The 17,675-nt window shown below is 50.1% G+C and overlaps 1 protein-coding gene across 4 annotated transcripts in view; it reads left to right on the top strand.

Annotated features, from left to right (window-relative positions):
* The window catches only part of LOC119973715, a 103,993-nt gene extending 86,318 nt beyond the window's left edge, over positions 1 to 17,675 (top strand). For 3 of the 4 annotated variants that reach the window (XM_038812110.1, XM_038812109.1, XM_038812112.1), the window contains 2 exons: positions 2,724 to 2,819; positions 4,868 to 5,232. In XM_038812110.1, the coding sequence (XP_038668038.1) occupies positions 2,724 to 2,819; positions 4,868 to 5,072 (301 nt within the window). In that variant the 3' untranslated portion in view covers positions 5,073 to 5,232. Of the gene's footprint in view, positions 1 to 2,723; positions 2,820 to 4,867; positions 5,233 to 17,545 lie in introns of those variants that run through there. The other variant, XM_038812111.1, reaches the window with a different exon arrangement.

Genomic DNA, 17,675 nt, shown 5'->3' with positions numbered 1-17,675 from the left:
TGATAGGGGGGAGTGTACATGGGTATGTGGGAGGGGAGTGAATGGGTGGGTAGGGTCAGTGATAGGGGAGAGTGTACATGGGGCTGTGGGAGGGGAGTGAATGGGTGGGTAGAGTCAGTGATAGGGGGGAGTGTACATGGGGATGTGGGAGGGGAGTGATTGGGTGGGTAGAGTCAGTGATAGGGGAGAGTGTACATGGGGATGTGGGAGGGGAGTGAATGGGTGGGTAGAGTCAGTGATAGGGGGGAGTGTACATGGGGATGTGGGAGGGGAGTGAATGGGGGTAGAGTCAGTGATAGGGGAGAGTGTGCATGGGGATGTGGGAGGGGAGTGAATGGGTGGGTAGAGTCAGTGATAGGGGGGAGTGTACATGGGGATGTGGGAGGGGAGTGAATGGGTGGGTAGAGTCAGTGATAGGGGGGAGTGTACATGGGGATGTGGGAGATGAGTGAATGGGTGGGTAGAGTCAGTGATAGGGGAGAGTGTACATGGGGATGTGGGAGATGAGTGAATGGGTGGGTAGAGTCAGTGATAGGGGAGAGTGTACATGGGGATGTGGGAGATGAGTGAATGGGTGGGTAGAGTCAGTGATAGGGGAGAGTGTACATGGGGATGTGGGAGATGAGTGAATGGGTGGGTAGAGTCAGTGATAGGGGAGAGTGTACATGGGGATGTGGGAGATGAGTGAATGGGTGGGTAGAGTCAGTGATAGGGGAGAGTGTACATGGGGATGTGGGAGATGAGTGAATGGGTGGGTAGAGTCAGTGATAGGGGAGAGTGTACATGGGGCTGTGGGAGGGGTGTGAATGGATGGGTAGAGTCAGTGATAGGGTAGAGTGTACATGGGGATGTGGGAGGGGAGTGATTGGGTGGGTAGAGTCAGTGATAGGGGAGAGTGTACATGGGGATGTGGGAGGGGAGTGAATGAGTGGGTAGGGTCAGTGATAGGGGAGAGTGTACATGGGGAGAGTGTACATGGGGCTGTGGGAGGGGGGTGAATGGGTGGGTAGAGTCAGTGATGGGCAGAGTGTACATGGGGCTGTGGGAGGGGAGTGAATGGGTGGGTAGAGTCAGTGATAGGGGGGAGTGTACATGGGGCTGTGGGAGGGGAGTGAATGGGTGGGTAGAGTCAGTGATAGGGGAGAGTGTACATGGGGCTGTGGGAGGGAGTGAACGGGTGGGTAGAGTCAGTGATGGGGGGGAGTGTACATGGGGCTGTGGGAGGGAGTGAATGGTTGGGTAGAGTCAGTGATAGGGTAGAGTGCGTATGAGTGGGTTCTTCCTGAATGTGGATGATTGATGCGAGCAGTGTCAGGAGGAGTGCCCGACCAACCACATCCACATGTTCTGGTCCTGCCCCAGACTCGGAGTTCTGGACAGCCTTTTCGAGGACCTGTCCAGTGTGGGGGTCGAGATGGAGCTGTGCATATCTGTGCCAGTCGTCAAGGTGTCAATGCTCTGGACAGAGATGGGGGCAGAGCCCTGGCCTTCGCCTCACTGATTGCTAGGCGGAGACTTCTGCTGGGCTGGAAGTTGGCAGCACCACCCAGGGTCTCGGAGCGGCTCCGAGATCTGGCTGAGTTCCTGAAACTAGAAAAAATAAAATTCTCGATAAGGGGGTCCGAGGAGAGATTCTACGACATGTGGAAGAAGTTCACAGACCTCTTTACAGATCTGTTTGCAACCAGCAACTAACTAGGGTGGGGTGAGTAGATAGGAAGAGGGTGAGGGGAGGGATAGGAAGGAGGGGCCGGAAGCACCAACCGGAAGGGAGCTCACGTATAGCAGAGAAGGAATGGGGAGGAAGGCCATTCGCAGGAGGGAACATAGATCCTCCACATGTGCAAAAGAGGAAGGCAGACCATCCTAACCTCGTCAAGGAGTGAGAGGACTCCCCACCCCCCTCACCCTCCTTTCACCCCCCCCTCCCCCCCCCCCCACCTCGGGCACCACGGTAGCACAGTGGCTAGCACTGTGGCTTCACAGCGCCAGGGTCCCAGGTTGGATTCCACGCTGGGTCACTGTCTGTGTGGAGTCTGCATGTTCTCCCCGTGTCTGCGTGGGTTTCCTCCGGGTGCTCCGGTTTCCTCCCACACTCCAAAGATGTGCAGGTTAGATGGATTGGTCGTGATAAATTGCCCTTAGTGTCCAAAAAGTTAGATGGGTTATTGGGTTACGGGGATAGGGTGGAAGTGAGGGCTTAAGTGGGTCGGTGCAGTCTCGATGGGCCGGATGGCCTCCTTCTGCACTGTATGTTCTATGTTCTATGTCTGTGCAGCAAAACAAATGTAATTATGAGATGTAAAGTGTTCTGGCGGTAATTGTAAATACGTATGTAAAGTTGTGGAAACTTCTTATTACTAAACATTACAAATCCCAATAAGAACACTTGTAAAAAGTGGGATGATAAAAACACTGATGTAAATAATGTAGGAAATGATAGAAATGGGACGACTGTCACTGAGAAGGTGGCAGCTTGTGATAGTCGTGTTGGTGTTGTTACGGTTTTGGTAATTATTGTTCTGCAAAGTTTTGATATTAAGTGCAAAAATTCCAACAAAAATACTTTCAAAAAAGCTTTAGCAGTGTTACAAAGAAAGTGTAGGTTCAAGCATCCACCTTTTATCTGGCTAACTGTCGTACTTCATTGCTGTGTTCATTGCCAACTTGCTTCTCTATTCTAAGGTTTCCACTTTGCTCCTTTCATTTATCTTCCATTGTAGGTACGAGGATTACCTGGCCCGTACCTTGCTGGCAGCAATTGATTATAATTCGCATGTTGACCGTGACTACAAGTGTAATGCTGCTGGTGACATTGTGTAAGTTGGCAATAAGTAGAGAGGGAGGGAGACCGGGGACTCCATGGAATCCCACTGGATAGACTGCTGAGTGACAAGGTACTCCATGGAATCCTGCTGGATACAGTGCTGAGCGAGATGGTACTCCATGGAATCCTGCTGGATACAGTGCTGAGCGAGATGGTACTCCATGGAATACCACTGGATACAGTGCTGGGAGACAGGGAACTCCATGGAATACCACTGGATACAGTGCTGGGAGACAGGGAACTCCATGGAATACCACTGGATACAGTGCTGGGAGACAGGGGGCAAGATTCTCCGCAAATGTGGAGAATCGTAAAGGCTGCCGTGGGACAGGCAGTGACCCACGGCAGCCTTCACGCCCACTTCCGGGGCCGATTCTCCCCCCCGGGCGGGGCTAGGAGCACGGCCCCGTGCGTCACGGCGGCGCGGCCTTGACGACGGTCGTCAAGGCTGCACGCCAAGCGTCACGCCGGCTGACGCGGCCGATGACGTCAGCCGCGCATGCGCAGGTTGGACAACGCCAACCCGCGCATGCGCAGTTGACGTCTTTTCCCTCAGTCACCCCGCAAGACATGGCGGCTTGATCTTGCAGGGCGGCGGGGGGAAAAGAGTGCGTCCGTTACGGACGCACAGCCCGCGATCGGTGCCCACCGATCGCGGGCCTATGCCCCCCTTGGTACTGCCGTGCCAATCGGGCCCCCAGATGCCCCAAACGGGCATCTGGCGCCCGTTTCACGACGGCAGTGAGCAGGTGTGTTTGCTGCCATGTTGAAACGGGCGTGAAGGCCCGGCCGCTCGGCCCATTGGCCTCAGAGTATCACCGCTCGCCGTACAAAACGGCGAGCGGCGATTCGTGGCGTGGGTCGGGGGTGGGGGGCGTGAAAAATGTCGGGAGACCCTCCCGCTATTCTCCCACCCGGCGTGGGGGGTGGAGAATCGTGCCCAGGGAACTCCATGGAATCCCACTGGATACAGTGCTGGGAGACGGGGACTCCATGGAATCCCACTGGATACAGTGCTGAGCGACAGGGAACTCCATGGAATCCCACTGGATACAGTGCTGGGAGACGGGGACTCCATGGAATCCCACCGGATACAGTGCTGGGAGACGGGGACTCCATGGAATCCCACTGGATACAGTGCTGGGAGACGGGGAACTCAATGGAATCCTACTGGATACAGTGCTGGGAGACTAAGTTCATAAAGGCCCCATCTTCTCAACCTTGCCCCACGCCTGAGGTGTGGTGACCCTCAGGTTAAATCACCACCAGTCAGCTCTCCCTGTCAAAGGGGAAGCTGCCAATGGTCATGTGGAGCTGTGACGACTTGATTTTATTGAAGTCATTGACCCATGGTGAGCTGCAATCAGAGGGCAGCAGCTTCCCTCCAGTACTTTGTCCCAATGGTCAATATGCCTCGATGTTAACAATAATAATAATCATTTATTTTTGAAGTTACTGTGAAAAGTCCCTATTCGCCACATTCCGGCGCCTGTTCGGGTAAGCTGGTACAGGAATTGAACCGTGCTGCTGGCCTTGTTCTGCATCACAAACTAGCTGTCTAGTCCACTGAGCTAAACTAGCCTAACACTGGTAGGCTGTTGCACTGCAAGGACACCGATAATGGCAGTCGAAGCCTTTAGATAGTGGTTGTAGAAAGCGACGGAGTGCCCACACGGGGAAGCACAGTTGAATGCAAAAGTAACACAGGTTTATTCACAATACAGCAATCTCTCCACTCCCTGAAGGACCTCCTTCCCCGACCTGCACCCAGGACAGGGTTTATATAGCGAGAGGCTCCCCTAGTTAAGGGAGATGTCCCATCCCGTTTACCTCGGAAGTTTGTATTCCAGGAGGTCACAGGGAGCCAGACGGTGCACACCCTGTGACCTCTGAGGGGGTCATTACAGTGGTCAGCACCCTTATTAATCTCTGCAGTTCGCAAGCTATTGGGGTTCTTCCACATTCATGGGTAGATTGAAGCTTGGAGTTTGTTTTTATTGTGTGCCATCAGTTGATCAACTGCCTCTTTCTTTATCTCAGATACCACAGGATGTACTCACAGCACAAAAAGTACTGGAGAGCCGTTCCCGCAAAGGTCCAGAAACAGTACCGTTACTTCGAGGAGCTGAAAGAGGACATGGTGAAAGCAATATCCTCAAACGATGACATTCAACAACTGCCCAGAAGATTAGGAGCAAAAGGAAGGAGGGTCCCAGCCCCGCTAAGCAAAGCAATTTCCACCTGAAGAGCAAATAGGTATTGACGGAAGAAAACGTGACCTTAAGGAACGATCCTGCGCTGTTTTGGTATTATCGTTTAATAAGTGTTGCATATTTTTGCACTATTTACATGAATGTTTTTATTTAATGTAACATTAAATGTACACTTTGTTTTATGATACACAATCACAAGACTGTCTGTGGCCATCATTAGTTTACGAACGCCTTCTTCAGCACCCTCTGTTCCTAACAGCCTACTATTTCCCAGCAAAAGGCGAATGAGTCCAATGCCATGACAGACATGGGGATGATGAGATACAGGATTGGTGTGACATTGTGAGTGTCCCAACACTGGCATTTTGCAAGTCTGTGTCTCAGCTGCAGCCCTTTCGCAATCTTCTGACTCTATTCTTCAGTTATGCTATTTTGCCACTTTAAAATTCCCGAGGTTGGTGTATTCAATAATTGCAAAATGCAATTGAGCCATATAGACTGGTGTTAGTACAACGGAGCATCCCTGATTCTCCCGTCCACTAGGTCCTTGAAGCTAGGATCCCTACTGGGAGAGCGTCGTCCTGTGAAGATTCTGCCCATGGACTGCACAATCCCACATTGCTTTACTGGGATGCAATCTTGTGCCTACTTCACAGTACAGAGTAGAGCATTGTTGGTGGAAGTCGGCGTTTTTAAAAGTACGTATATTTTATAATTTTATAAAAGCAAATTATTGCAGATGCTGGAATCTGAAACCAAAGAGAAAATGCTGGAAAATCTCAGCAGGTCTGGCAGCATCTGTAGGGAGCTTTGACAAAGGGTCATCTGGACTTGAAACGTTAGCCCTTTTCTCTCCCTACAGATGCTGCCAGACCTGCTGAGATTTTCCAGCATTTTCTCTTTGGTTATAATAATCTTTATCAGAGATGAGACAGGTATGAGAGTTATAACCAACAGAAAGGATGTGAGGGTGAACAATGTAAAAGGATTTCCCCACCTGGATGGTACATCTTGAAAGCTTAAAAGAAAAATAGAGTTTGAAAATGATCCTGCACAAAAAAGGTGCCACTATTTAGCCGCAGTGTGTGACATGAGGTAGCAGCTTGCGGGGCTGTTTAAATGCAGCTACTTACAGACAGTTCCTGAATTTCTGTGACAATGCTCGACAGCCAACAGTGACACCACTGATTTGTTAATCAAAAGAGCAAATGCTTTCAAAGCTCTGTTATGTAATTATGATATTCCCAAATTTGTTAACAAGGTCAAAGCATCACAAAGACTTCTTGTTTGTTGTGTTTCGTTGAGGGAGCCTCACTTTGGGAGATGGAACACAGTTAATGTCTGGTTTCACATAATTGTAATGGTACAGAAGGAGGCCATTTGGCCCATCATGTCCGCACTGGCTCTCCAAACGGGCACCATGCCTTAGTGCCATTCCCTTGTCTTTTCCCCAAACCTCTGCACAATGTTTCTATTCAAATAATCATCTAATACTCTCCTGAATGCCTCGATTGAACCTGCCACCACCACACTTCCAGGCCGTGCATTCCACACCCCAACCACTCGCTGTGGGAAAAGCCTTTTTCTCACTTTACATTTGCTTCTTTTGAAAATCGCATTAAATTCATCCGTGATCCTTTTACGAATGGGAACAGTTTCTCCTGATCTACTCTGTCCAGCCCCCTTATGATTTTGAACATATCGATCAAATCTTCTCTCAGCCTCCTTCCTCGAAGCAGAACAGTCCCAACCTCTTCAATCAATCCTCGCAACTGAAGTTTCTCATCCCTGGAACCATTCTTGTAAACCTCTTCCCCACTCTCTCCAATGTGTTCACCTCCTTCCTGTAGAGTGGAGCCCAGAACTGTGCACAGTATTCCAGCTGAAGGCTAACTAGTGTCTTGTATACGTTCAGTACAACTTCCTTGCTCTTATACTCTATGTCCCTATTAATAAAGCCCAGGATATTATTTGCTTTATTAAATATTCCCTCCACCTGTCCTGACACCTTCAATGATCTCTGCACAAATACACCCAGGTCCTTCTGCTCCTGCACCCTTAAGAATTTAACCCCTTACTTTGTTTTGGCGCTCCATGTTTTTCCTACCAAAATGCATCACCTCAAACTTCTCTGCATTGAACTTCATCTGCCATCTATCTGCCCACTCCACCACCTTGTCTGTGTCATAGAACAGTACAGCACAGAACAGGCCCTTCGGCCCTCGATGTTGTGCCGAGCAATGATCACCCTACTCAAACCCACGTATCCACCCTATACCCGTACCCCAACAACCCTCCCCCCCCCTTAACTTTACTTTTTAGGACACTACGGGCAATTTAGCATGGCCAATCCACCTAACCCGCACATCTTTAGACAGTGGGAGGAAACCGGAGCACCCGGAGGAAACCCATGTACACACGGGGAGGACGTGCAGACTCCGCACAGACAGTGACCCAGCCGGGAACCGAACCTGGGACCCTGGAGCTGTGAAGCATTTATGCTAACCACCATGCTACCATGCTGCCCACTGTTCTCCAGTGTCCCCTTCACCATTTACAATACTAAGTTTTGCATCATCTACGAACATTAAAATTGTCCCTTGCACTGACCCCTAGGGAACCCCACTACAAACCTTCCTCCTGCCTGAAAATTATCTTTTGATCATTGCTCTCTGCTTCCTATTATTCAGCCAATTTCGTATCCACATTGTTCCTGCCCTTTTGTTCTATGAGCTATGACTTTCTCACATTTTCGTTGTGTGGGGCACATTGGGTGGGTAAATTGGGGTAGATTTCAATGTGGGATTGATGATGGTGAGTGTGCGTCTTGTTTAGCACACTGGGCTAAATCGCTGGCTTTTAAAGCAGACCAAGGCAGGCCAGCAGCACGGTTCAATTCCCATACCAGCCTCCCCGAACAGGTGCCGGAATGCGGAATGTGGCGACTAGGGGCTTTTCACAGTAACTTCATTGAAGCCTACTCGTGACAATAAGCGATTTTCATTTTCATTTCATTTCTTTATTTGTTGTTGGTGGGACTGTGGACAGGAAGGGTGAGGGAAGTCAGAGGCATTGGGCCCATGCTAGCTGGGTGGGCTAGTTAACTGGAGTGAAGTGGGGGGGTTGCCAGGAGGAAGGATTGGCGAGGTGGGGGGAAATTGGGTTAGTTCTTTTTTTGGTTGTGCGGGGAGGTGGGGGAGGTTGCTGACATCGGTATGTTTGGTGTGGCACAGTTGGGAAGGGAGAAATGGCGCAGACATCTGGGAGTGGGTCTGGAGTGGCATGTGATGTGGGGCTGGGGCTGGCTCAAAAAGAGATATGGCTGATCATCGGGGGAGGGAGGCCGGGAGCCCCCCGACCAGGCTGGATGGTGGAACATGCGAGGGTTGAATGGGCCGGTTAAACAGTCGCATATTTTCCCGTATCTGAGTAGCCTGAAGTCGGACGTTTTGTTCTTGCAGGAGACGCACCTGATGTTTGGGGATCAGCTGAGGAAGGGATGTGTGGGCAGGGGTTCCACTCGGGGAAAGACATGAAGATGAGGGGGATGGTGGTTTTGGATAATAAGAGAGTGGCTTTCAAGATGGGGAGCATTGTACCGATCCGGGAGGGTGGATATGTGATGGTGAGTGAGAAGCTGGAGGGATTGCTGGAGGGATTGCCGGTGGTCCTGATGAATGTTTATGCCCCAAATTGGGTCAGTGTGGACATCATGAGGTGGGTGTCAGGGAAGATCCCGGACCTGATCATGGAGGGCGATTTTAATACGGTCCGAGGTCCGAGTTTGGACAGGTCGAGTCCTAAGTTGTCGAGAGTGTTGACGGTGGCGAGAGAGTTCATGATGCGCATGGGCAGGGGGGGGGGGGGGGGGGCATGGAGGTTTGGGAGGCCGAGGGCAAAGGAATTCTTGTACTTCTCCCATGTGCAGAGGGTGTATTCCCGGATCTGTGTTGAAAAAGGCGATGCTGGTGGAGGTGGCCGACTCGGAATACAGGGCGATTGTTTCCGATCACGCGCCGCATTGGGTGGATCTACGGGTGGTGCAGGGGGAGGCCCAACGGCCTCATTGAAGGTTGGATTGGGGCTGCTGGCGGATGAGAGGGGTTTTGAGCGAGTGAGGGCTGCCATTCGGGGCGATGTGGAGTTGAACGATACGCAGGAGGTCACAGCCGCCACACTGTGGAAACATTTCTGGCGGTAGGAGGGAAGTTATTTAGATCCGGGCGTATATGGGAGGGTGGAGCATGAGGAGAGGGCGACGCTGGTTGAGGGGATTCTGAGGGTAGACCAGAAATTATCATTGGCGCCGGAAGGAGAGGCAGAGACTCCAGATGGATTTGGGTTATTGCCCATGTGGAAGACGGTGGATGGGGCAGTTGCGAGGGCCAGAGGAGCAGTGTATGAGTACGGGGTGGTGGCGAACAGGATATGCCCCCTCAGCTGAGGAAGCAAGCAGCAGTGAGGGAGATTGGTAGGGTGAGAGGGGTAGCGTAGTGACGGACCCGGAGGGGGTGAATGGGGCATTTGTGGCCTTCTATAGGAGGCTGTACAAGTCGGAGCCACCGGCTGGGGAAGTGGGGACACAGCGGTTCCTGGGTAGGTTGGAGTTCCCTAAGGTGGAGGAGGAGAGGGTGCAGGGGCTGGGGGCCCTGATTAGGTTGAGGGAGGTGATGGACAGCATGGGTGCGATGTCGGCAGGGAAAGCCCCAGGAGGACGGGTTCCCAATAGAGTTTTCTAAGATGTTTGGTGCAGAATGGGGGCCGTTGTTGGTGAGGACACGCAATGAGGCGAGGGATCGGGGCAGCTTCACCCCCCCCCCCCCCCACATTGATGCCGGCATCCATCTCTCTGAACTTAAAGAAAGTTGAGGACCCGGAGCAGTGTGGGTCGTATCGCCTGATACCGCTGCTGAACTTTGATGCAAAGTTGTTGGCAAAGGTGTTAGCATCGCGAATTGAGGAATGTTTGCTGGGGATGGTAGGGGAAAACCAGACGGGATTTGTGAAGGGAAGGCAGTTATTGGCGAATGTGCACAGGCTACTTAATGTAATTATGATGCCCTCGGAGGGGCCAGGTGGTAGAAGTAGTTGTGGTAGTGGACACGGAGAAGACCTTTGATCGGGTGGAGTGGGCATATTTGTTGGAGGTGCTGGGGCTGTTCGGATTTGGGTAGGGTTTGTGTGTTCAGCTATTATACAGGGCGTTGGTGTGAATGTTCAGACGAACCGGATGAGTTTGGGGTATTTTGGGTTACATTGGGGGACGAGACAAGAGTGCCCATTCTTCCTGTTGCTTTTCACCTTGGCGATAGAGCCGTTGGCAATGGCGCTTAGGGCATCAAGTGATTAGGTGGGGGGGGGGGGGGATTTCTGACATACAAGTAGTTAATCTTTCAAGGATTGAATGCGAGCTTCGGCTAAGGAACCAACATTTTCAACAGGACCTTTTTCCTCTGCTTCATCGAACCCTCTATTAGTATTCGCAATTCATGAGCACTAATATTCTGCATCAACAAGCCGTGTTTCTCATCTCTCACACTAATAAATGTTCGCAGTCACCATCTGCAGCCCTTTTGAAAGCACCAGGTCGAGATCCCGCTCGAGGATCAGCTTGGCACATTGAGGAGACAGATGCACCTCCGTTGCGTCTGACTGCTCTCTTTTACCACCAGCTTTCTGACGATGCCTGGGTATTTTTACTCCCACGAATCTTCTCGGGACATACTATGAAGCATTAACTCCCGGATTGGGCAAGTGTGTGCCGTGTAAACAGGATAAAAGAAGGATTAACAAATGAATCAGCCAAAACCCACGGAAAACTGCTATTCCCACACCCGCATCACGTGATTCTCCCCTTCCAACGTTTTTTGAATAAGGGAGTCATGTTTGCAATTCTCCAGCCCTCTGGCATCTCCCCCGAGTCCGGTGAAGACGGGAAGATTATGGCCAGAGCCCTTGCAATTTCCATTCTCACTTCCTCCAATATCCTTGAATGCATCATCTGGCCCCGTTTGCCTTGTCAGCTTTAAGTACCGACAGTTACATAGAACATAGAACAGTACAGCACAGAATAGGCCCTTCGGCCTTCGATGTTGTGCCGAGCAATGATCACCCTACTCAAACCCACGTATCCACCCTATACCCGTAACCCAACAACCCCCACTTAACCTTACTTTTAGGACACTACGGGCAATTTAGCATGGCCAATCCACCTAACCCGCACACCTTTGGACTGTGGGAGGAAACCGGTTGATTCAACACTTCCTCCTTATCAATTTTGTGATCTATTTTCTGTGACAGAGTTTTCTTGTCTGTCACCATGGCCTGGATAGCATCTACTTCCTCGGCAAAGACAGATATAAATTAATTTAATATCTCAGCCCATGCCCCCTGCCTCCATGTGTAAATTCCCTTTCAGGTCCCCAATCAGCCCTGCTCCTCCTGTTACTATTGATCTGCCTGGAGATAAGACCATAAGACCATAAGACATAGGAGTGGAAGTAAGGCCATTCGGCCCATCGAGTCCACTCCACCATTCAATCATGGTTGATTTCAACTCCATTTACCCGCTCTCTCCCCATAGCCCTTAATTCCTCGAGAAATCAAGAATTTATCAATTTCTGTCTTAAAGACACTCAATGTCCCGGCCTCCACCGCCCTCTGTGGCAATGAATTCCACAGACCTACCACTCTCTGGCTGAAGAAATTTCTCCTCATCTCTGTTCTAAAGTGACTCCCTTTTATTCTAAGGCTGTGCCCCCGCGTCCTAGTCTCCCCTGCTAATGGAAACAACTTCCCTACGTCCATCCTATCCAAGCCATTCATTATCTTGTACGTTTCTATTAGATCTCCCCTCAACCTCCTAAACTCCAATGAATATAGTCCCACGATCCTCAGACGTTCATCGTATGTTAGGCCTACCATTCCTGGGATCATCCGTGTGAATCTCCGCTGGACCCGCTCCAGTGCCAGTATGTCCTTCCTGAGGTATGGGGCCCAAAATTGCTCACAGTATTCTAAATGGGGCCTAACTAGTGCTTTATAAAGCCTCAGAAGTACATCCCTGCTTTTATATTCCAAGCCTCTTGAGATAAATGACAACATTACATTTGCTTTCTTAATTACGGACTCAACCTGCAAGTTTACCTTTAGAGAATCCTGGACTAGGACTCCCAAGTCCCTTTGCACTTTAGCATTATGAATTTTGTCACCGTTTAGAAAATAGTCCATGCCTCTATTTTTTTTTCCAAAGTGCAAGACCTCGCACTTGCCCACGTTGAATTTCATCAGCCACTTCTTGGACCATTCTCCTAAACTGTCTAAATCTTTCTGCAGCCTCCCCACCTCCTCAATACTACCTGCCCCTCCACCTATCTTTGTATCATCGGCAAACTTGGCCAGAATGCCCCCAGTCCCGTCATCTAGATCGTTAATATATAAAGAGAACAGCTGTGGCCCTTTCTGTTGGCTGTCAGTCTTTTCTCACATTCCGCTTTGCTTCTCTAATGGCCTTTTTTACCTCCTCTCTGAACCTTCCGTATTCCTCTTGGTTGTTAACTGTACTTTCCACCTGTCACAAACACACTTTTACTTCCTGATATTAATTTCTATCTCCTTTTTTATCCAGGGAGCTCTGGATTTGTTGCCCTGCCTTTCCCTTTTAAATGAACATACCATGACTGTGTCTGGACCATTTCTGTTGTAAAGGTAACCATTGAGTGAGTTTATCCACCAACTTTTCATTCCAGTCTATTCGGCCCAGCTCTGTTCTTGCTCGAATTCATTATTTTACTCTGGATTGCTCATTGTCCTCTTCTAGCACCATCTTAAACATTGATCACTGTTTGCTAAATGCTCCCCCGCTGACACTTAATCTACTTGGACCACCTCATTTCCAAGAACCAGGTCCAATAGCACAGTGTTGTACTGGAGACTGCTGTAGGAAATTCCCCTGAACACAATCTAGGAATGTTTGCCCCTCTTCACCCTTTACACTACTACCGTCCCAGCCTGCATTTGGGTAATTAAAATGAGGTTTCTCACAGCGAACACTGAATAAAGCTCTCTCTATCCTGCCCCAACCATGTGCCTCAGCCCTCAACCTCAGTACAGCAGCCACTTCTGCACCAGAGAGGTGGAGGACACAAGGATGGGGCATTCAGCCCATCCAGTCTTTTTAAGTAAATTACTGCGGAAGCTGGAATCTGAAACAATAATAGAGAATACTGGACAATCTCAGCGGGTCTGACTGCATCTGCAGAGAGAGAAGGGAGCTAACGTTTTGTTAGCAGTTCTTGCCTCAACCACTAACCCTGGCAGTGAATGTGCAGCCTCACAGTTGTGTGTGTGTGTGTGTGTGTCTGTGTGTGAAGATGTTTATCCTGGCTTCTGTTCTCAGTCTCTGGTATTTAACCCTGTATCTACAACCTCTCTCTCTCTCTCTGATAATCACTCAAAGTGAGGATAATGCTTGCCACAGAGCACAGCCCTTGGCAAGACCCTGCACATGGAGTCTTTCAACATGGGGAGTCTGTTCCACTTCAGTTAGAAATGGCTGTGCCTGACCTGGACACTCTCTCAATCTGTTTGGCTATGTTATGAACGCACCTTCCATTGCAATCAAGTCTCTGGGTAAAGCTCGAACCTGCAGCTTCTGGTTCACAGTTTGGGACGTTATCCATTGCACCACAAGAGAGTTATCATTGCTGCTCCCTCAATTTACACCATTAAATTATCCATTCACATACCTGATAGTGGTTTACCTGAACTCACTGTATGCAAATTGTTTGCTGCATATCTTAATACAGTGAAAATCATTCAAGGGTATTTCATTGCCCCAAAAGATTTGGGATGTCAAGAGGTGCTGAAAGATGGAATAAACATGCAAGTTTTTCAATCATGTCATATTGTCAATAAACCATTAGGTGTCACCATTGGCCAATGTAAAATTGAAACAAAGTCCGAAATAAATCAATCACTCTGCTCTGTTCCTGAACTCAGGGAAATGTCAGAAAGACAGCACACACTGATGGGAGGATACAATTTGACAGACTCCTCACTTGCCTTCTCTCAGCACTGACCTACTGACAGTGCAGCACTCCCTCAGTACTGATTCTCTGACAGTGCGGCACTCCCTCAGTACTGACCTACTGACAATGCAGCACTCCCTCAGTACTGACCCTCTGACAGTGCAGCACTCCCTCAGTACTGACCCTCTGACAGTGCAGCACTCCCTCAGTACTGACCCTCTGACAGTGCAGCACTCCCTCAGTGCTGACCCTCTGACAGTGCGGCTCTCCCTCAGTACTGACCCTCTGACAGTGCGGCACTCCCTCAGTACTGACCCTCTGACAGTGCAGCACTCCCTCAGTACTGACCCTCTGACAGTGCAGCACTCCCTCAGTACTGACCCTCTGACAGTGCAGCACTTCCTCAGTACTGACACTCTGACAGTGCAGCACTCCCTCAGTACTGACCCTCTGACAGTGCAGCTCTCCCTCAGTACTGACCCTCTGACAGTGCTGCACTCCCTCAGTACTGACCCTCTGACAGTGCAGCACTCCCTCAGTACTGACTCTCTGACAGTGCGGCACTCCCTCAGTACTGACCCTCTGACAGTGCAGCACTCTCTCAGCACTGACCTACTGACAGTGCAGCACTCCCTCAGTACTGACCCTCTGACAGTGCAGCTCTCCCTCAGTACTGACCCTCTGACAGTGCAGCACTCCCTCAGTACTGACCCTCTGACAGTGCAGCACTCCCTCAGTACTGACCCTCTGACAGTGCAGCTCTCCCTCAGTACTGACCCTCTGACAGTGCAGCACTCCCTCAGTACTGACCCTCTGACAGTGCAGCACTCCCTCAGTACTGACCGTCTGACAGTGCGGCACTCCCTCAATACTGACCCTCTGACAATGCGGCACTCCCTCAGTACTGACCCTCTGACAGTGCGGCACTCCCTCAGTACTGACCCTCTGACAGTGCAGCACTCCCTCAGTACTGACGCTCTGACAGTGCGGCACTCCCTCAGTACTGACGCTCTGACAGTGCGGCATTCCCTCAGTACTGACCCTCTGACAGTCCGGCACTCCCTCAGTACTGACCCTCTGACAGTGCAGCACTCCCTCAGTACTGACCGTCTGACAGTGCGGCACTCCCTCAGTACTGACCCTCTGACAGTGCGACACTCCCTCAGTACTGCACTGGCAGAGGATTTTGTGCTCAAGTCTCTGGATGTTTGAACCCACAACCTGTGACTCAGAGGCAGGACAGATGCTATCACCTGTGACTTGGCACAGGCCAGGAAATGATCCCAAGGTTTTTCTGGTGTCTGATACTCCCCTGGAGACATGCTCACGGTGATTATGGACTACTTATGGATTTTGGTCTGTATTTAACACCTTTCAACCCAAAATTCAACAGAACGTGGCACAATGGCTGCGTCTGCATCGGATGTAAACATGTCCGGTAATTACTCGCATTTTGTGATCTAATTCTAATGTTGCACTTCAGTCTCAATATTGAATCAAAACTCCATCATACTTCGCAAAGTTGAAATTCCTCACTGACATCTGCCACATATCTAACCGCAAGGGGTTAAGTCAGATTAAAGCTCCATTTAAACAATCCCCATCAAACACTCCCAGGACAGGTACAGCACGGGGTTAGATACAGAGTAAAGCTCCCTCTACACTGTTCCCATCAAACACTCCCAGGACGGGTACAGTACGGGGTTAGATACAGAGTAAAGCTCCCTCTACACTGCCCCCATCAAATACTCCCAGGACAGGTACAGCACGGGGTGAGATACAGAGTAAAGCTCCCTCTACACTGTTCCCATCAAACACTCCCAGGATGGGTACAGTACGGGGTTAGATACAGAGTAAAGCTCCCTCTACACTGCCCCCATCAAATACTCCCAGGACAGGTACAGCACGGGGTTAGATACAGAGTAAAGCTCCCTCTACACTGTCCCCATCAAACACTCCCAGGGCAGGTACAGCACGGGGTGAGATACAGAGTAAAGCTCCCTCTACACTGTTCCCATCAAACACTCCCAGGACAGGTACAGCACGGGGTTAGATACAGAGTAAAGCTCCCTCTACACTGTCCCCATCAAACACTCCCAGGACAGGTACAGCACGGTGTTAGATACAGAGTAAAGCTCCCTACACTGTCCCCATCAAACACTCCCAGGACAGGTACAGCACAGGGTTAGATACAGAGTAAAGCTTCCTCTACACCAGGGGTGGGCAAACTTTTCCGTGCAAGGGCCACATTCAGAAATTCACAATTTTAAAGGGCCGCATAGTATTAATAGTCCCGGTTGTAACCAATTAGCGTGCGGCATATACCTCAGCGCTTCCCCCGGCGGCATCCTGCATTTAGCCCTCTTTTTCTCTACTTTTCAAAAATGGCGCTTCACCCGGTTATGATTCTGGGCGCCTCATATAGAACATAGAACAGTACAGCACAGAACAGGCCCTTCGGCCCTCGATGTTGTGCCGAGCAATGATCACCCTACTCAAGTCAACGTATCCACCCTATACCAGTAACCCAACAGCCCCCCACATTAACCTTATAAAAAAAAAATTTTTTTTTTTAAATTAAAAAATATATTTTTTTTTTAATGACTTGATCTTGGTGGGCCGCATAAAGACCTTTGGCGGGCCGCATGCGGGCCGTAGTTTGCCCACCCCTGCTCTACACTGTCCCCATCAAACACTCCCAGGACAGGTACAGCATGGGGTGAGATACAGAGTAAAGCTCCCTGTACACTGTCCCCATCAAACACTCCCAGGACAGGTACAGCACGGGGTTAGATACAGAGTAAAGCTCCCTCTACACTGTCCCCATCAAACACTCCCAGGACGGGTACAGTACGGGGTTAGATACAGAGTAAAGCTCCCTCTACACTGTCCCCATCAAACACTCCCAGGACAGGTACAGCACGGGGTTAGATACAGAGTAAAGCTCCCTCTACACTGTCCCCATCAAACACTCCCAGGGCAGGTACAGCATGGGGTGAGATACAGAGTAAAGCTCCCTGTACACTGTCCCCATCAAACACTCTCAGGACAGGTACAGCACGGGGGTTAGATACAGAGTAAAGCTCCCTCAACACTGTCCCCGTCAAACACTCCCAGGACAGGAGTCCACTGCAGATGGTGAAATTTGAATTCAATTAAAAAAATATATAAAATTAAAAGACTAACGATAACCATAAAAAGATTGTCGATTGTCATAGAAACCCATCTGGTTCACTCATGTCCTTTATGGAAGGAAATCTGCCATCCTTCCCTGGTCAGGCCTACATGTGATCCCAGACCCACAGCAATGTGGTTGATTCTTAACTGCCCCTCAAGGGCATTTAGGGATGGGCAATAAATGCTGCCACAGCCTGCGATGCCCACGTCCCAGTAACGAATAAAAAGAAAAGGTACAGCACGGGGTTAGATACAGAGTAAAACACCCTGTTACTATCAACCACCTTATTATCAAACAGGTGGCAGCCGAAGGAACTCTGTCCAGGTACAATCGGCCGGCCCTCACCTACACTGTGAGCCACTGGAACATTGGAACTGAGCCATCACCCCTCACAGAGTCTCACATCTGCAGAGACAGGTCACCCTGAG

This window comes from Scyliorhinus canicula, chromosome 11, assembly GCF_902713615.1.
Source record: "Scyliorhinus canicula chromosome 11, sScyCan1.1, whole genome shotgun sequence".
NCBI classification, from domain to species: Eukaryota; Metazoa; Chordata; class Chondrichthyes; order Carcharhiniformes; family Scyliorhinidae; genus Scyliorhinus; species Scyliorhinus canicula.
The sequence above is the reverse complement of the archived record's forward strand: the minus strand, read 5'-3'. Positions and strand labels throughout refer to the sequence as shown.